The sequence below is a fragment of the Miniopterus natalensis genome, chromosome 12 (genome assembly GCF_054644295.1).
Source record: "Miniopterus natalensis isolate mMinNat1 chromosome 12, mMinNat1.hap1, whole genome shotgun sequence".
Classification (NCBI taxonomy): Eukaryota; Metazoa; Chordata; class Mammalia; order Chiroptera; family Miniopteridae; genus Miniopterus; species Miniopterus natalensis.
In genome coordinates this window covers 49,695,840-49,715,572 of record NC_142092.1, presented here as the reverse complement: position 1 = coordinate 49,715,572, position 19,733 = coordinate 49,695,840, and the positions used below count along the sequence as shown (strand labels likewise).

Genomic DNA, 19,733 nt, shown 5'->3' with positions numbered 1-19,733 from the left:
GAGGGTGAGCAGAGCAGAACTTGAGGGGTGCCCATTTATGCTGCCATTGGTTCTATGACCACCCTCTCCACCACCTGAAGTTGGTTGAGAGCCTCTGGTATTCAAATTCTGGTATGAGGGGCTGCGTGTGGGGTGAGGGAGATACAGGCTCTTTTGCCCTCTTGGGGCACATAGTCGAGGGGAGATGGCCCCTAACATGGAAACCTCATTGCATGGTCTGTGGGCTCATGGGGATAGCTGAGGTGCCACTGAGGCCAGGATAGCCCAACCAGTCCAGGGATAAGAGAAGGCCTAGGGCAAAGTGACAGCTTGGGGTTGGGGCCAGAGGAATGAAGAGGCCACGGAGGGTGGACTGCAGAGGCTGCTGCATAGATCTGACGAGAGGGTCTGGATTTTACCCAGAGGCAGGAGAGTGACACAGTCAGAATGGCCTTTTGTGGTGTCTGGTCTGGCTGCAGCTCAAGGAATGAATCATGGAAGGAAGTGAGAAGATAAGGACAGCCAGGTGGGCAAGAGACCAGGGGGTTTGGATGAGGGGTTAGGGGCGGGTGGGGAGAAGCTGGTAGCTGCTCATAGGTGTGGGTGGGAAGGAAGAGGCTGAGGAGTGAGGTTTCCTGAGAGCTGGTGGGTGGAGTGAGCTGAGGGCACTGATGGGGAGAAGGTGGTGCCATGAGGTGAGGGGTCCCCTAAGAGATCAATGCAGGGAAGTAGCCCATCTTGGATTTGAATCCAGATCTGAATCCACAGCCTGTGGTCTTTCCAAGGCACCCCAGTAGGCTTGGTATCCAGCCGGGGCCTGGGAGCTCCCTCTTCCCTTGGGCTCTGGGGAGCCTTGCAGGTCTCCTAGGAGAGCAGGCCCAATAGTTCACCCATCCTTCCCCGCCACCCTATTCCGTTTCTTACAGCAAAAACCACTTGAGTCACGGACACTTTCTCCTGCCTGCATTTGAGGTACTCAATCCTCTGGTTCAACTTTTCTTTCCAAGTTCGGATGAAGCCCTGGAGGTCTTCTGTGGCCACCACCTAGTGAGAACACGGAAGAAGAAAGCCACAGGAAGCAGGGTGCAGGAGGGTGGGCTGATTCCGTCTGAATCTCAGGAATGGGAGCTGGCCGATGAGGGTGTCTCTTGGTTGGATGGAGGCCCCTCACTTGCAGGGAGGACCCTGGGGGATGGGGAATGCTTGGCTGACTGTCTTAGGCTGCTGCACGGGGACAGCAGATCTTTCAGTTGATAAGGCATCAGGAGTTCTATTCCTGGTTCTACAGGTTTGTTCTACGCAAATGATTTAAATATACTTGCTTGACTCAGTCTCCTCGCCTGTGTGATGGGGACAAAGTGCTTCCCTAGGATTTCTTCTAGCTCTATGTTCACAAGGAAATGTTTGGCCCAAGATGGCAAAGGTGTGCAGGAGTGAGACGACCACAGCTTTCTGGAAGGGGATCTCCATGACAATGTCAAATACACACACCCCTAGAGCAGCAATCCCACTGACCATGCCCCACAGGTGTGCAGGAAAGCCCCGTGAGGATCTGGGTCGCCTTCACCACACATCCCACACATTGCTCAGCAGTCCTCACACGTCATTCCCTGAATGGTTCACTCATCTATCAGATGGCCCAGGCCAGGAGGTGCCTTGGCCTCTTCCACTTCCTTCATTTCCAATGCACTCTGTGTCCTGCCCATTGTCCCCTCCACTCAGCTCTGGAATTGGAACATGTCCCAGCTGGCACCTTGTCCAGGCAACTATTCTCTTTGCCTCCGTCCTGGCACCCTACTTCTCTCCAACCTGTCTCCCTGCCTTTCTGCACCCAGCAGCCAGAAGGCCCCCCTCAAAATGGCACTGAGCACATGGCCAGGCCACACTACCCCTGATCCCCACAACCTTCACCATGCATTCAATGCATCTCTCCTGTCTCCTGATTAGTGCTCCACATAAGTGTCCAATCGGTGTCTTCCATCAATACAAGACTGTCTGCCCGCCCAAGCTCATGCTCCCCACCCCTCCACCTGCTTAGGAGACTGTGCAAGCCCCTGGCACCCTGCGCAACACCCTGACACCACCAGGAGAAGACAGGAAAGAGGGAGGTTGGGAGGTGAGGAAATGTGGGAGAGCAAAGGTTTCTGCCCTAGAGAGGCAGAGCTGTCCCTAAACGGCCTGTTGAAGGGGCCACAGCAAATTAATAAGTTTTCCCTGCTCTGCAGGGGATGCCTAGAAACATCTGCACAAAAATACAGAGGTCATGAGGGGCTCTGCAGGAAATGAGGATAACATGAGTGATGTGTGTTCTCATGTCATTCTCATTTCCTGCAGAGCCCCTCATGTTTGTGGTTGTTGGAACTTTTTCTAAGAAGTATGTGTTACTATGCAAGAAAAAGCAATAAAGAGAGAAAAATAAATGTCCTCTATTGCTAATAACAATGAAACCTTAACTCAGCCACTGAAATGGAAGAGAAAAGACTCTCCTGGACTCTACCTGCCTGCCTGGCCTGGACTCTACCTGCCTTCCTGGGAGGTCCTGGGGGATGGGGCAGTGGCTGGTTTCTCTTCTCTTCTCTTCCTTAATTCCATTGAATAAAACAGGGGTTAAGTAGGAAGGCTCAGGGGCCCCTCTGGTGCTGGAGAAATCTTGACCACAGATGTAAGTTTATTTCCAGCTTATGATTCTAGCATGATGCATCTTTACTATTCATAGCTTAGCATCTACTGAGCACTTACTGTTTTGTCTCCCTTTGAGTTTCGATACATTTCTACTTTGCTTTGAAGCTGTTCCAGAAAAGAATTTAATCCATTTGCTTGTGAATTAGATTTTGCCACCTAGAAAAACCAGAGGTTCCAAGATTTGTTTCTAGAAGACTTAGTTTGATAAGGAAAATGTTCAGCAAAACTTATTATCTGAGAAATGAATTAAGTACCGGGAAAATAAAATCAGGAGTCAAAAATGCACAATCTTATCAGAAATTTCACCAATATAAATTTTAAAGATTTTTTTAAACTGTCAAATAAGGTTTAAAAATAAAATTGTTAATTCACAGAACTGGTTGATGGTGTAGTTATGTTTCCAGGAATTTATCCATTTCTTACAGGTTACTCAATTTGTTGGCACATAGTTGGTCATAGTCGTCTCTTATGATCCTTTGTATTTTTGTGGTATCAATTGCAATGTCTTCTCTTTTATTTCTGATTTTGAGTCTTGTCTCTTTTTTCTTAGTCTAGCTAAAGGTTTGTCAATGTTGTTTATCTTCAAAATATCAGCTCTTAGCTTCATTGATCTTTTCCATTGTTTTTCTAGTCTCTGTTTCATTTATTTCTGATCTGACCTTTATTTCCTTCATTCTGCTAACTTTGGGTTTAGTTTGTTCTTGTTCTAGTTCCTTGAGGTATACAGCTAGTGTTTATTTGAGACCTTTGACCTGGATTCATGTTTTGGCTACACCATTTATGAGTTCTGTGTTCTTGACTAAGTCACTTACTTACTCTCTGCACATTTCTTTATCTCTAAAATGGGGATTAAAAGCAGTACTTGCTTCATACAGTTCTCAAGAGGACTGACACAGCTAATCAAAACAAGTTGGTTAATGTTCAAAGAACTCAATGAATGTTAGATGCTATGACAGTTTAATCTGTCTTCCTGGCTTGAGTGCCAATCCCACTGTCCAGAGACCACACCGGTATCCCAGCTTCTAGGAAGGTGCTGGCATGCAGGTGTGTGTGATAAACACCCACCAAATGAAGAATTAATCTGCCCTACCTCACACTTGATGTTCACTTGCAGATTTGTCAGCAATCGCTGGATTTTCTCTATGAAAATAAGGTCCACAGACAGGTTATGGAATTTACTTTCAAACTTGTTGATGAAATCATTGGCCTGTAAAGAAATATAAAAAGTAAAGGAGGGGGGCTTAATTGGGAACTTCTGGGCTTCAGAAGCAGCGAGGGACAGGCTCAATTAATGGTTGGAAATGGGGCTTGACTGGCCCTGTTGACCTTGTAACCAGTATCCTGGGAGCCTGGCTGAAGGTCAAGGGTGGGGCTAACCCACCTGGTCCAGGTAGTCGCTCTCCATCTTTTCCATGTTGATCATGATTGAGTTTTCAACAAACTCTATCCGGGAAGCTTCCTTCTCCAGTCGATTACATAGTGACTCAATTTCTTCAGGAGAAAAGTTGCCTCCCTCTGAAAATAATCTGAAAATAATTTGGGAGAAACAGAAGCCACTGATCAGACCTGAAACTTTCTATTCATCCCAAATATTGTGATTGATAAGGGTTTAGATTAAAAGTACAGGATCAAGGTAAAATGAACGCAGGAAGGTCAAGGACAGAAGCAGGAACAACCCAAATGTCCATGGAGGGATGAATGGGTAAACCATATGCGCCATATACTCTGAGTGGAGCCGTGCTCAGCCTTAAGAAGGGATGAAACTCAGACACAGGCTACCACATGAATGAATGTGAAGACATTATGCTAAGTGAAACAAACCAGACACAGGAAAGAACAAATGTTGTGTGATTCCACTTGTAATGAGGCAACTAGGCTAGTCAAGTTCACAGAGGCAGAAAACAGAATGGTGGCTGCCGGGAGCTGGGGGAGAGGAGAATGGGAGTTAGTGTTTAATGCTCTTCGTTTCAGTTTGGGAAGGCGAAAAAAGTTCTGGAGCTGCCCGGCCGGGCGTGGCGCAGCGGTTGAGCGTCGACCTGGGATCCGGACGATCCGGGTTCGATTCCCGGTCAGGGCACATGCCCGGGTTGCGGGCTCGATCAATGACTCTCTCATCATTGATGTTTCTATCTGTCTCCCTCTCCTTTCCTCTCTCTGAAATCAATAAAGATATATTTAAAAAAAAAAAGTTCTGGAGCTGGACGTGGTGATGGCAGCACAGCACTGCCAACGTGCTTGGTACCACTGAACTGTACATCTGAAAATGGTTTAAATGGACGATTTTGTGTTGTGTATATTTTGTCACAATGAAAGATTAAGGGGGTCGTAACCACTCTCGGTAGAGAAAGCCTGGCGGCGCCCACCTGCTGTGCTTGATGAACTCAATGTTGGTATAGCAAAGCTTGCCCAGGCTCTCCTCCAAGTACTGGCGGAAGCTGCGCAGGGACACCTGGATGACATCCACGTAGCTAAGCAGCTCCCGGTGCAGGGTGCTGCTGAGACTGACCAGCCTGGGGGACACGGGAGGGGCAGGGTGGTGATCTGTGCCCAGCTGTGGGGCCGCCAGAACCACTGCCCATATTCTCTGGATAGAAGAAGAGGCATTAGAAGGAAGTTCAAAATGCCAGCGTGTGCAGGACACCATGTGGAACTCTAGTGTGCTGGGTCAGAGGGCACCTCTCTCCTCACTCTGGTCCCTGCCGCCAAATTGGTAAAAGATTCCCCAGGTCCTACTGGATCTCCTCCTCCCTCTAGCACACTCCCTCTAACTCCCAGCAACGTGGCTCCTGCTCCCTGGTGCTCCCCTGAAAGGGCGCCCTGCGGGTCTCCTCCTCACACCCCAGTCCACCCCAACCCACGCCTCTTGGGTGCCCGACCGCTGTACAGACACAGCTATGTGCTCTCCTCACCTGTCATCCGACTGAGGGCTCCCTGAGCACTCAAGAGCCCCATAGCAAATCCCTGAATGGCCTTCTGGGAACCCCTTGCTCTGCCCGGAGCACATCCCTATCTGGAACTGGGCCAGTGCTCCTTCCTGATGGGATAATTCTGCCCCCTCCCCACCTTCCTCCATCCCAGGCCCAGGCCTCCTGCAGGGAAACTTCCTGACTGCCCCGGACAGAAGTGATCTTTCCTACCATGGACATTTTGGGGCACATGGTCTGTGTCCTCACACTCTGGCCACGAGTACCCTTTGTTCTCTCTGGCTGCTCAGCTGCCCCCACCCCCAGGTCCCAGAAAGATGTTTCACACAGTTGGGCTCTGACTCTCATGAAGGGGTGAACTGAAAAGAGAAGGTAGCTCCAGGGCCTGGAAAACCCAACTCTTTTACCCACCAGGGAAGGACCACTGCTTTGAGAGCAGCCACGAGGCAGGGTGGGGACTCCAGGGCCCTTACTTCTGGCTCCTGGTGGCATTCAGGAAGATGTGTTCCATGTCACAAATCTTGCTATGGAAGTTTTTAGTCTTCACATTTTGCTCCTCTTGGAACTGGGAGAACATCAGGTTCTCCTTCCTCAGCGCCTCCATCACCCCAGCACAGTGGCTGTCCAAACGCTCTTGATGAAGCAAGAGCTCAGCTGCAAAGGATGAGGGGAGCTGAGGCCCTCTGGATCCCAAGTCACCTTGGGGCATTCCTTTCCTGGGCAGTGACAGCTGCCTTTCCCAGGCTGCTGCAGAGCAGGTCTCTTATTCTGCCCCGCTGCCCTCACCAGGGCTTGGCCTGGGAATGGGCGCAGATCTCAGGGAGGCCCATCTGAGACTGCCCCAGGGTCTCCTACAGGAGAGGAGGCTCTGCCCAGCTATGGGCAGTGAGGTCCCTGCTGGTGGAGACACCCTGCCTGCAGCTGAAAGGAACAAGGCCTGGGAGATGGGGAGTCGCAGGGGAGCAGCCTGGGAGCAGGTGGGATGGGGGCAAGGTGTTGAGGAGGGCAGGGATCTCCGTGAGGGCCTGGGAGAAAACACCCAGCCCACAGCTGGGCAGTTAGGGGCTGTTCCTTTAGATCAGTGGCTACTTGTTTCCAGTGAGCCTGGATTTCAATGGATTTCTAAGGAATAGTAAAAAGAACCAAGGTTTGATTTAAAAGCTCCATCATGGGCCCTTAGAGCTAGCAGCCAGTACCAGATCATACTATCTGACCTCCCTACTGCCAGGAGTGGTGAAAGTGCTGTGGTCCCAGCTCTGTGAAAAATGAACAGTGTGGCTCTAGGACATTGCTTCTCTGGCCTTGACTTCCACATTGTGCACTGGCCAGGGAGCCAGGGAAGGGGAAGGAAACCAGCCTTCAGAAAGCATCTTTATTTATATTTATAATTAATGCACATTTTTCAGTTGAAGACAATGAGATTCCAAAAGTGAAGCAGGTGTCCTAAGGCCACAAGCACTGGGACTCTAATTCCACAACCATTTCAGGCAATAGGAGGTTGAGTGGGGTCCTGTGGGGACTGTCTGCAAGCTCTAAAGGTCTATGATGGAGCTTAAAGTGTGACACAAATGAAAACCTAACAGGGGCCATTGAAGGATCCAATTAAGAGTGTGCTCCCCACCCATTAATGGAGCCCTCTGCCTAAGAAAGAAAAGGCTCCTCTTTTTCAGTATCATAAACGATAAGCTGAAATTAATGGCTACCACTTCTGGAGGCTGTGGCTCACAATTCCTCGCTGTATCACTGCCACCAACAATATCCCGTTCTGCAGGTGAGAGACAATCAGTGAAGTCAGGTAACCTGCCCAGAGTCACACAACCACAGTGGTTGAGCCTGATAGCTCTGATTCCTGAGCTACAGGCTTACCTCAAGAGCATCTGCTATGAAATTGTGTATCTGACATGTCTGAACAGATATGGGATTCACACAGCTAAAACAGGACAGTACTCCTTATTTCAGTATCTAATTCCCTTTAAAAAAAAAAAAAAAAAAAAAACTATTAAAAAAAATCTTGGTTGAGAATTCTGAGAGGTACCTTTCTGCCAGCCTGAGAGATGCAAACCCTCACACATATGGTGTAATAACATCAAGATAAAGGTTGTGTGGTGCAAACTGGGGCAGCTAATGAATGTGGAGCTGTGGTGGCACAACCCCAGGGGTCTGGGGCAGGGCAGCCTTCCCAGGCAGGGACTGTACCTGCCCTGAGATTGTGGATGTCCTTTTCAATGCGCTGGGCTCTTGGCTGGTGCAGGTGCAGACGCAGCTCCAGTTCTGAATCCAGCTGATCAATCTTGGTGGCCACAGTGACTCGGGCATTGAGAGTGCATTGGTCAAACCACTTCTCTAAGTGCTCAAAAAAGCCAGCTCGAAGCCTGAGGGAGAGACCAGTGAAGGTCATCCTTGCCAGCAACTGGGAACTGGTTACCAGGTGTATTCCTTTTAAATAATTCACTGAGCTATACACTCATGATTTCCATACTTTTTGGTATCCTGCAACATGCAAATCTAATCATTTAAACACAGAACTATTCTTCTGGTTAATTGCAAGGTTGGGTGGCATAGTGTTTGGTTCAGGACTCTAAAATTACAGGGTCTAAATTCATATCATGGATCTAACCACCTCCTATCTCAGAGATCTTATTCAAGTTACTAACTCCCTGAGCTTCAGTTTCTTCATCTGTAAAATGGGCTAATTACTGTACCCCTCTTATAGTTATTGAAAGTATTAAACCCTCTCGATAAACATTAGCTCTTGTGGTGGCCCTTGCTTTCCTTTGTTCTGTGGGCTACGGAGAGGACAGACAAAGGCCTGTGATAGAGGAAGGAGAGGGTGAGGGTCGAGTCAAGAGTCATTTCCAAGGTAGGAAGAGGCTGAGGTAAAGAGAAAGAGTGAAAGGCCTGGCTTTATTCCTTCTATTCCTAAACATGGGAGGTAGGCTAACCAGGTGATCTACAGCTGGTTAGTCCTAACTATGACACTGTAGAGTCAGGAGGGCAGTGGAAATGCTCTCCTGAAGCCAAACGCAAATTTCCACATTTGGTCCAAATTCAAACAGGAAGGCGCAGAAACTTGGGAGTTAGTGGAGGTAAATTCTCAGTGGTAGAATTATGGGTCATTTCTATATTCATCATTGTACTTTTTTCAATTTTCTGCATTAAATGTGTCACATAATCAGAGCCAAATACCATACTGATATACTCACTTCTATGGCTATATCTATAAAATATATTTTTAAAGTAAGAAACCCTAAGATTACCAATGGGCCATGATCTAGATCCTGAAAACATCTTGCAGAGAAAACACTGACTTAGGTACCAGGTCCAAGACAGCAAGGCATCTTGGGACATGTGGAGGGGTCATTCTCACAGGGGTATCTGTGACTGCAGATCATTCCTGGACATTTGCTATTTTTTATTGTGTTTCTCATCTCTACCCTCAGTTACACATTTCCTTTTCCTAGCTGAAATTAGTCCATTTTTTGTTGTTGTTAAAATATTCCACCTTGTAAATAAAATTCAGGACAAGAGAATGAGAATAAAAGGGTTTCCTACTCACTGTTTTTTAATTTCTGAAACTAGTGCGGATGAAATGATCACTTGTTCTAGGAACTTGGCATTGGAAGTGTCATTGATGAGAATGTCAGAAAGGCTGGAATGGGACCTCTCACAATCCTCCTCTTCTTGTTCCAGGGGTAGGAAGACAAAATAAGTGTTCCCACTGGTGACTGTGAAGGACTCCATGTCCTCAGAGGATACAGCCCCCAGACTCTCTTCCTGGGCTTCAGACTAAGCAGAAAACAAGACTTTAGACTTGACATCATCAAACAGACCTGGGGATCCCAACCACAGGTTCCTTGACATCTGAGGTTGTAAACCTGTGAGCTGAACCTTGCCTATAGTTGTTTTTTGGCCCACATAGTGCTTTTAAAATCAGGAGATTACACATATAGTCTAGATTTTGGAATTCTCTTAAAAATCAGAAAATCTAGCAATTCTGAGCCTGCTTCCCACATGGTATTGTTGGCTGGAGCTGAGTAATGACTGCACAGTTGCTACAGACTGGATGTTGGATGTTCTTTCAAAATTTATATCTCCAATGTGTTGGTATTTGGAAGTGGGCCTTTAGAAGGTGATAAAGTCATGAAGGCAGAGCCCTCATGAATGGGATTAGTGTCCTTATAAAATAGACCCCTTAGAGCTCCCTTGCCCCTTCCACCATGTGAGGACACAGTGAGAATATGCCATCTACGGACCAGAAAGTGGACCTCACCAGACACCGAATCTGCTGGTGCCTTGATCTTGGATTCCCAGCCTTCAGAACTGTGAGAAAAAATTTTCTGTTGTTTATAAGCCACCCAGTCTGGCCTATTCTGTTATAGCAGCTGGAATAGACAAAGCCAATACTCTTTACCACTTGTCACCATTTTACACTTGGCCTCCAGCTCTTTCCTATTACATGCCTGTGGGCATTTGAGTTTGAGATCCCTGCTCAAAAGAAGTTTCATGGGTCAATTTTTCCCACAGCAACACAGGAAGAGTCTTTTGCAATTTCATGATTATGAAACTCAAGCTACTGTTCTGTGAGTTTGAATGTGTTGGACAAGATTTAATAATATGAATGTCACCTCCCTGCACCCTGAGGAGAGCTCTGTCTGCCAACTTGGAGATGGGTCTTTTGTTCTACACAACCAGAGAATAGGAAGAGAGGGGGAACAGGGAGGCTAAGTTGATCTATACAATAAAGAGTTGCTAAGGAAGAGGGGACCGGGGAAGTTTGGGGAAAGCCACCTGACAGCAGAGTGGGTGGCAGGATGGGATGCAAGGACAGGAAGGTGAATTTTAAAAAGCCCTGATGTGAGGTAAGAATTGGATCCCTGTTGACAAAAATAAAAGGTGTGCATGCCTTTGTAATTCTTTACACGTACCCCAAGGGGGGGCTGTGTTACTGGGGACTCAAGCTTGTGTTGATGACACACGGAGGGCAGGGAGCACACCTTCCCGGCCAAAGCGCCCACCTACCTCAGGCGCAGATGAACTCTCGCGCTCCTCCTCCTCCGCCTTCCTCTCCTTCCTTTCCTCCTCCGCTCCCTCCTCTCCACTGTCTTCCTTCTCATTTTCTGGAACCCCCACGTTTTCGGGGTCCAGGGATGACCCCAGGGAGCCGTCTCTTTCAGCTTGCATTTCTTCCGACCCCTGAATGGAGTCCTCTCTGGGCCCCACCACCTCGCTCAGCACGGATTCTTCCCAAGGGCTCACCACCAGCCCTTCGACTCCCAAGGGCTCCATGTCTTGAAACTGTTCTTCCGTCTCCTCCGCTGGCCAGAGGAAACTCCCGCCTCCGCTGATGCTTTCGTCGCTTTTGCTCACTTCCACCTTAGCCCTCTGCTTCCCCCTCCGCTTTCTCATTCTCTCCCGGAACAGCTGTTCATGTTCTTCTGTTGAGGGCCAGCCCACAGCACGAGGAAAGACAGGTTACCCATGTGGCCTGAACTGGGTGCCCGCAGCCCCAAAAATATCCAAGAGTGGAGTCAGGGAGATTAGACTTCACTTGTGAAAGGTTTACCTGGTTCCCTGAGTTTCAGAATGATTTCCCCATCCAAGTTCTGCAAGGAAAAGACAAGGGACACTGAGTGAGCGGTGCGCCTTCCTCCAGGGCCCCACTTCTAAGGGCATCTCTTTTAAGTAAAAGGACCTGCTCCCCCCACCCCCAACATCTAATGCAAGCATTTCACTGGGGTCATCAGTGTGTTCTCAACTCAGAGAATCAGTTTTATTTAATCCCAAGCAGACTAGCAAACTCTTTCATCACACAGTACACGTTATAGAATCAAATCTCATTCTGAGACATTTTGTTGTTGTTAATCCTCACTTGAGGATATTTTTTCCATTGATTTTGAGAGAGAGTGGGAGGGAGGGAGGGAAGGAGGGAGGGAGGAGAGAGAGAGAAACATCAATGTGAAAGAGACACATCAATTGGTTGCCTCCCACATGCGCCCCAAGCAGGGCGGGGAATGGAACCTGCAACCCTTCAGTGTGTGGGCTGATGCTATAACCACTGAGCCACATGAGCTAGGGCCTGCCACAGCTTTGGTAGTGATCTAGGGCAAAGAGCCAGAAAGTATAAACGGAAGGATTCAAACAACGGGGCAGATATATGCTGCACCCGATTCGTGCTGGGTTCAGAAACATACCAAATAAACATGACTTACAAACCTGGGGGCCCTCTGATTAACGCTACCAATCCCTTGGATGAAATTATAGATACGGCGTGCCATGGGTAACAGTGTGGGCTGTGGAGTTTACAGGTCTGGATTTGAGTCCCAGCTCCTTACAAGTTGGGTCAACTTGAGGAAGCCCCTTAAGCCCTGTGGGGCTCAGTGTCCTCCCTTGTGACATGGAGACCAAGACAATGCCTATCCTTTAAGTCAGGCAACCAGACTGATCCCAAAGGGCAGATGGTGAGCTCACCCTCCTTGAGCTTCAGCTTCACCTCGCCCCAGGTACCACAGGGAGCATTCATGAGTATTGGAACAGTGATCCCTGCCTACAGGAGGGATTCCCTGAGCGGCCAGGGACCCCAGGTATACAGGAAAGCCTTGGCCAGGTTCAACGTCAACCACACATATTTTCAGCTCTAGTCATGCAGGACTCTGGCTGGGTGTGTGGGAAAGAGCCAACCTCTGGGAGAGTCAGAGCAGGACATTCCAGGTATTCATGCATTTCCCCAGGAGTATTCACTGTGTCTGAATCATGCGCTAGACCCTGGGCTGAAGGCACTCCAAGTCAAATAAAAGTTAGTAAGGCGCACGTGCCCTTCAAGAAACACCTTCAATAGGTGCTCTGAACTCCTGTATTTGACAGCAACCCACGTACAAGCACTCAGAGAGGAGAGGTAAGGGGTGAGGAAGGTGATACGGGGTCAGGCTCGGTGGGTGGGGTGCTTGTCACGGGTAGCGGACTGGAAGCATGGGTGGGTTCGGGATGTGTGCAGGCGGGCAGCTGCCAGCAGAGGAGCAGGATGAGGAAGGGCAGGGGGCGGGGCAGGGGCACATGCCGGCAGAGTGAAGAGTTAGCCGAAGCGGGGACAGTCAAGGCGGGAAGCAGACGTGGGGCCTCTGCGGTCACCCAGAGGCTGTGGGCTGGATCCGGTAGGGGCTGCAGAGTTGGCGAGGGCCTTGTGAGCAGGACAGTAGGTCAGAGCTGCATTTTCGGAGGGTTATGTAGCAGTGGTGGGTTGGATGAATGAACTCAAAGAATCGTCAAATTAGCCTTTTTATTATAACTCCACTCAGGCCTGGAGGCCTGAGTTCTGAGCCCTTCAACCTCTTTTAATCTGAGAAAGAGGTGGTTTTTTTTAGAAATACTTTCGGCTTTTTACTCCTTGATGCAATGACATAGCTTCTAACTCAACACAGGTTAGGGGAGGTGTTCAGAGTTGAAGCAAATCAGAACTAGAAATCCTTTGCTTCTGGGTGAGTGGCTGGGGTTTTTGTATCCCTCTCTGTACCTGTTCAAAGATTTCACGAACATGGAAGTGTCGGCTGAGACTGGAGCTGTAGGAGTTAAGTTCTTGCAGTATGATTGCTGAATACTCCATCACTTCTTTTGTCAAGAGGCCATGAAAATATTCATACCTGGGAGGTAGGTGGGTGAGACCATCATCTAAGAAGGGCTTGGTTGAGTGTAGGAGACCCCGGCCAAAAGCCAAGCCCGTGACCCCATGGAGGTGGGCTGGAATTTGGCATTTAGCTCTGCACAGAGCTGCTGTGTAGGTTTCTTTTTACAACAATAGTCCTTGGTCTTTTGGCTATTTTTCTGATCATACAAGGAATACACACTCTTTGTAGAATGTTTAGGAAAAAAACACCAGAGCGTTCTCTGCTTGTTGTAACATGGGTTCCCACTTCCTGCCCACTGTCTTAACCCTGACCTTGAACTTCACCTACATTATCCCGTCGAACTTTCTAATGCCCCAAGATCCAGACTTTTACCGCTTCCAAGTAAGAAGACAGAGGCTCAGGGGGTTACTTATTTGCCTCAAGATATACTTCTGAATCTAAGTACTACAAACAATCGCCGTGCTATTCCTTTTCTGCGAATTGTTCTCATGGAATTCGTTGTACAAAGGCACAAAGATACAAGAGGGTTCACTGAGTCGTTTTTAACATTGAAAAACTGGAACAAATCTTAAAAAACAAATCAATTGGGAGATGGTTAAATTATTGTGAAGCAACCATATTAATGAATGTTACATGGTAATTTAAAAACAAAAATGTATCCATAGTTATAACACTTTGCGCAGTATGATCCAACCTTATTAACAAAAAACTATATATGTGAAGTTATCCACATATATACACGCCCATAAAAGCAAGGAGTTGGATAGGAATAAGTGGAATTTTTCTACATGTTTGTATTGGTTAACTTTTTTTTTCTTTAACAAAGAGCATGTATGTTTTAAAATTTTAAAGGAAGGGGTGGGCCCATGCTCTTGACTTTTAAACTAAGGGCCTTGAAACCTCCTTCCATTAACTTTTCAGATCAAAGTTCTCCCTTGAAGTTTCTGCATTGACTGAGAGCAGAGCTGCAAAGGACCACAACATTCTCCAAAGCTGGAGGCAACATTTTAATCTTGAGTTTGTTGGGCACACTCCTGGGCTCCAAAGCAGGCAGCCTCTGACCTTGAATGTGAATTCCAGGTCATTCCCTTCTGTCTTTCGGGGTCTGGTTTGCCTACCTGCTTTTCATATTCTTCAGAAAATCTTTGGCCTTTTCCAGGTGAGAATTCAGTGTTTTTTCACTGCTTTGCTGCCTCAGTTGGTCCAACAGCTCATCAAGGTGGGCCTCCTGGGTCTGGAAATAGGAGGAAGCAGACGGGAGTTACCAGAGCTTGCAGAGTGTAAGTGACATGCAGAGACCCTGCCACTGGAACTGAGGTCCAAGTGCCCAGGGCAGGCCCAGGACTCTCTTTTCTACAGAAACGGCATTGCTCCAGGCCTTGGGGCTCTTCTCTCTGCCTGGCATGTCCTTCTCTGTCCACTTTACATCCCTGGAGACTCAGCTCAGATGGGACTCCTCAGGGACACGTCCTTCACACTCACCTAGCCTGGCCTGTCCTACCTTCCTGTAGCTCCTGCTCCTCTCTTTCACCAGCTGTACTTAAAATCAGACCCCGAGCAGACCCCCTCACTCCCTAGACTGTGCGAAGGCAGGTAGGGCGGGAGCCAGCTCACTGCCAGAAGTAGACGCTCCTTTTCCTCAGTCTGTCTGTCTCTCCTGCACACTCTCTTACAGACACCTTTGGATCTAGGGACCCACTGCACAGCCCAGACCTCACTCAGGTAAATTCTTTTACTTCCATCTAGTCCCGTGACCAAGGTGAGCCTCAGTTTCCCCATTGGCTTAAGTTTGATAGCTAGTTTGAGGTTTTTACATTTGGGATTAATTTTTGTTGATGGTGTGAAGTATGGGTCAAAGTTGTTGTTTTTTCCTTTTTTATCTGAATGCTGGCTGAGTTCACAGGCCACCAGGCAGAGCCATCGGGCAGCTGACAATCTGGGCACGGCCCTTCCCTCCTCTCCCGTGGGGGCTCCCCTGGGTGCCGGGAGCTACACCTGGTTCTCCAGGTTGTGCTTCTGGCACTGCTGGTGCATCCGCTTCTCCAGCTCCAGCTCCTGTGCAGACAGCATGCCCTGATGTGCCTCCCACAGCTGCACAGCATCCTGGAAGTAGCTGAAGAGGTCCAAGCTCTGCCACTCTGCCCGCTTCGCCAGGGCCTCAAAGGATTTCTGCAGTGGCAGAAACCAGAGAAGGGGCCCTGAGTGCCAACTGCCCCAGGGTGAGGAGGAAAGCCTCACTCATGGGGCTCACTCTCAGAACAGTAGAGGACTCATGTCTCCAAGGACTGGCCATTACTGCCAGGGCACTGTCCCTCGAGGTCATCTTCTGGGCCTTGGTTCATGGCCCTCCCTCCCCTCCACTGGGACAGCATTTCCAGTCTGCCCAAGGTCATATCCTTGGTCTGGCTGACCCTGAAGTCTCATGTCTAGACCTGTCCCATGTCCACTGAAGTCACTGACAGGAAGAAGATGGAGTTTGGGGCCTAGTCATCCAGGTGGCTGCAACCATCTCAGCCTAGGGCATCTTTCCTTCTGTGGAGCTCCCTGACTCTCAGCAGCAGAGCCAACACCACACTCTGCTGTTAAATCCTCACCTCTCCCCCTTAAAAAAAACATGTGTGTCTTATGCTCTCATGAGTGTTCGGGGTCAGCAACCTTGGCCTGTGGGCTAACTGTGGCCCTCTATCCTCTCTTGAGTGGCCTTGGGAGCTAAGCACAGAGTTTATATTTTTTAATGGCTGGGAAAAAATAAAAAGAAGATATTTAATGATGTGAATATTATATGAAATTCAAATTTCAAGGCCACAAGACAATTGTATTGAAACACAGACGCACCCATTTGTTTCTCCATTGCCTTGGGCTGCTTTCGTGTGACAAGAGCAGAGTGAGAATTTGTTACAGAGACCGGATAGCCCACAGAAGCTATCTGGTCCCTTATAGAAGAAGTTTGTAGACCCACTCCAGATTCTAAGAATCATGGGGCAGGAGCTTGTGGCTCCCGCGGCCCTTCGGCACCCAGACTGAGCAAGGGCTCAGGGAGCACTCATTGCCCGAGACTGTTTCTGTGGAGTCCTGTGCAGTGCGGCGCCACCGGGTGGCTGGGGGGTCAGGAGGGAGAGCCTGGAGAGCTCGGTGCAGAGAGCCTGCTCTGAGGGGTGGGCCACGAGGAGGGAAATGGACTCAAGCCCCTGGAATCCCGTCATTCTCACAGCCCAGGGCCCCGGGTGAACCCATCCTGGTCCTCAGCTACGCACGTCCAAGGACTCCAGCTCCTCCTCCACCTTGCTCTGGAGCACTCCCACCATCTGGAAGAAGGACGGGCTCACTACGCTCTCTGCCTCCTCCTCGGTGAAGGCTTTCCAGTCCAGCAGCTGCTTCTAAAGGGGACAAGGCAGAGCCTGGTGTAGGGCTGGTGGGGGCTTCACCCTGGAGCCTGGTCCTGGCCCCTTGAGATCTGCCTCCCATCCATCCCTGAGGACCTCAGGGGAAACCCTCATAGCAGTGGAGATGGCCCGTCTTTGTGGTCTGCCCACTATGTCCAGGTGTGCTGCCCTCCTTGTCTCATTGAACCCCCCGGAGGTGTTTTCATTAGCCCCATTTTGACAGATGAGGAAGCTGAGGCTCAGAGAAGTGAAGAAACTTGCTGGAAGCACACACTTGGCATGTGGCGGGGCCAGAATCTGAACTCTGACTGTCCTACTGCAGACCCTACAGGCAAAACCCACCCTCATGCAAGGCCTCAGTGCTGCTGCATGTCAGACAGGGCTCCCCTTTCCTGTAACCGAATTATGCCAACTGGAAAATGGGCTCTCTAAATTAATAAGGCCTTGGCTTAAAATCTAAAATAAACAAACCTTCCCCAAATTAAAACTTTGTCTGCAGTTGAATATTTCCAATGCTGCTGAATAAGAATCCCGGGTGTCCTCTGACAGGCTTAATACACTCTTGGGGTATGTGCTGATTTCAGCACTTATCCCCTGCATGTGCCAAGCAAGGGCAGTGAGAATGGCCACAGGCATCAGCTCTCAGGGCGAAGGGGCCATTGGGCTCCGGGCTCCAGGGGAAGTCCTAGGCAGCAGCAGCGTAGGGGAGGGGAGTGCCAGAGGCAGGGATCTCAGAAGACACAAGGTTTACCTCCCTTCTCTCCCTCCAGGCTTTACTTCTGAGGTTTGATGGCCCTAAAAGCTACTGGGAGGCATGTGGCTGTCCCTAAGGCCACAAAGCAAATGGGCAGAGCCCTATGGGCTTGGGCAGCCCCTGGGCCTTTTACACACTTGGTCTTCTCATTTCCACATGGGGTAGGTGACAGTCACTGTGCAAAATCTTGTAGGATTCAATGACAGCGTGTGCAAGTGTGTGGCACAGCCCACAGAAACTAGCACCCGGACTGTGCATCACACTGTAAAGCGCTCAGCTCTCCTCAGAGTCCTGGTGGCTGAGCAAAAGCTGGACTGACACATGAGGGGTGGAGTAGCAGGAGCTTCTTGGGGGCAGCAGGTGGGGCCCTCAGAGCCCAAGGACCCCGACTGCCACGGCCAGCAGGTTAGACCATCTTCAAAATGATTGGGCTTTTTTTGTTTTTTTTTCATCTAAACAATTTTACTGAGGAGGCAGGGAGAGGGCATTTTGACAAAATACTCCTTGTCCCCCAGAAAACCAGGCATTGTCACTGAAGGGGCTTGTGGGCGAACTCACTGGCTCACCCTCTGACAGAGGTGGGCAGGGTGAAGAGAGAAGTTGAGTGTGATGGCAGTGATGGCACTGTTCATAAAAGTGAAGCGCTGGAAGCAACCCCCATGATAGGCCCTCTGCTGAATCAATAATGTCAACTGCTGTGATGCAGTGTCAAGGTGAAGCCTGAGATGCTCAGAGCATGCATAACTTTGTCTGCAAGATCAGGGAAGTCTTCCTGGAGGTGGTCATTCATGTTGGGCTACAATCTGAGGGGTAGATGGGAATAACTGGGGAGGGCAGGGTCCAGGCAGAGGGAAGAGCTTCAGCATACCCATAGCCAGTGAAGGCCTGGGGCATGTGAGGAAGGAAAGCAGGGGATCCAGAATAGAGAGAGGCAGGGGTGGGCCAGAAAGGGGACATGAGGCCGAGCCCTGTGTTCCTCTCCTGAGGCCCGCCGGGAGGGACACCCACCTTGCACTTCTGCACGTGCGCCAGGCACTCCTGCCAGGTCTTCTCATATTGTAAGCGGAGCTGCATCATACAGTCCATGTGGTAGGTGTCTCCATGGGCAGAAACAATACATGTCAGCTGCTCTTCCAGAAGGAAGAGGGGAGAGAGAAGGAGGACTTTCCCCTTCACTAAGGGAAGCGTCTTCTCCCCAGTACAGTGCCTGAGTAAGGACCACCAATCTCATCAAAAGCCTCCTCGCTATCCTGGCCAGGCAAGGTCTTGGTGATCCGATATGAACCCTCAGAACTTACGCTTCCTTCCACCCCCATCCCGTTCCCCCCAGGAGGGACTTGCCACCCACTCCTGAGTTTATAAGAAACTCTCAGATAAATGACCAACAGGCTGAAGCTGCTATGAAGCTACTACTTGAAGAGACTTCTGGAGAGACCCAAGGGAAATCTGCAAACCTCACTCACCAAGGCACTTATTCAGGGAGTAAATGGAAGAATACCATTCATCCAGTTGAGCTTTGCTGTAATTGGGGGGCAGAAGGTCACTGGGGAAAGAAGAAAGGACAAGTAAGCCACGCCTGAGCAGAACGTTCACTTATGGAAATAGGTAGCATCTGCAGGGAGCGTGCTCTGAGTACTGTCTGTGAAAATACCGAAGAAACAAAGTGACTTGATGGGGGTTTCCTGGTGCCAAGAACACACCTCGTGAGAAGGTAATTCACATTACCGAGTCTGTTACTTAAAAAATAAAACTGAATTTCCTAATGCGAAAAAACAAACAGCTTACATCATTTGACCAAGGAAGCCACTTCGAGGAACCTAATCTGAGATCATATAAAATGCATACAAAGTTATGTATTAAGACAGTTGCTTAACATTACCGTTTATAAACACAAAAAGTCACAATCTTCATATCCAATAATAAGGAATTGTGTAAGTAAAGGACAGTGAATCCTTTTGTGAAGTCATTAAAAAAGTGTGACAGATTGAAAAATGGCCAAATATCATTAGCTCCTCCCATGAAGAGGTGGAGTCTATTTCTTCACCGCTGGATCTGGACTTCGCCAATGGGACATTAGCAAACAGGACACAGCAGAGTCTGGGAAAAGCCTTGAGAATTTCCCTGCCCTCTCTTGTTGCATAGAAATCTTGTACCAGTGTGACCATGCCTATGAGTCTGTATGTGGAGCGGGAAGTAACAGCCGAGGGGGAGGCTGTGTGGGGCTCTCATTGTCATTTATATCCTAGGAGAACTTAGGCTCGGTGGTGGGGAGACCAGAACCCGAGCCTCAGGGTTACCAGGATGGGAGGGACCAAGGAAGACATTGTCTCCAGCTTGCAGGACCACACAGGCTCCAACCTGCTGCTGAGAGTGGATGCTACAGGTTTCCCAG

The 19,733-nt window shown here is 49.1% G+C and overlaps 1 protein-coding gene across 1 annotated transcript in view; it reads right to left on the bottom strand.

Moving 5' to 3' along the window:
• CCDC180 (coiled-coil domain containing 180) overlaps positions 1 to 19,733 on the bottom strand; it is a 45,979-nt gene that overhangs the window by 16,107 nt on the left and 10,139 nt on the right. Inside the window, 16 exon segments of the mRNA XM_087823214.1 lie at positions 904 to 1,023; positions 2,719 to 2,817; positions 3,752 to 3,868; positions 4,043 to 4,187; positions 5,025 to 5,171; positions 6,059 to 6,239; positions 7,782 to 7,957; positions 9,142 to 9,371; positions 10,605 to 11,020; positions 11,149 to 11,188; positions 13,093 to 13,219; positions 14,323 to 14,438; positions 15,200 to 15,373; positions 16,459 to 16,581; positions 18,350 to 18,438; positions 18,805 to 18,884. Coding sequence (XP_087679340.1) covers positions 904 to 1,023; positions 2,719 to 2,817; positions 3,752 to 3,868; positions 4,043 to 4,187; positions 5,025 to 5,171; positions 6,059 to 6,239; positions 7,782 to 7,957; positions 9,142 to 9,371; positions 10,605 to 11,020; positions 11,149 to 11,188; positions 13,093 to 13,219; positions 14,323 to 14,438; positions 15,200 to 15,373; positions 16,459 to 16,581; positions 18,350 to 18,438; positions 18,805 to 18,884 — 2,380 coding nt within the window.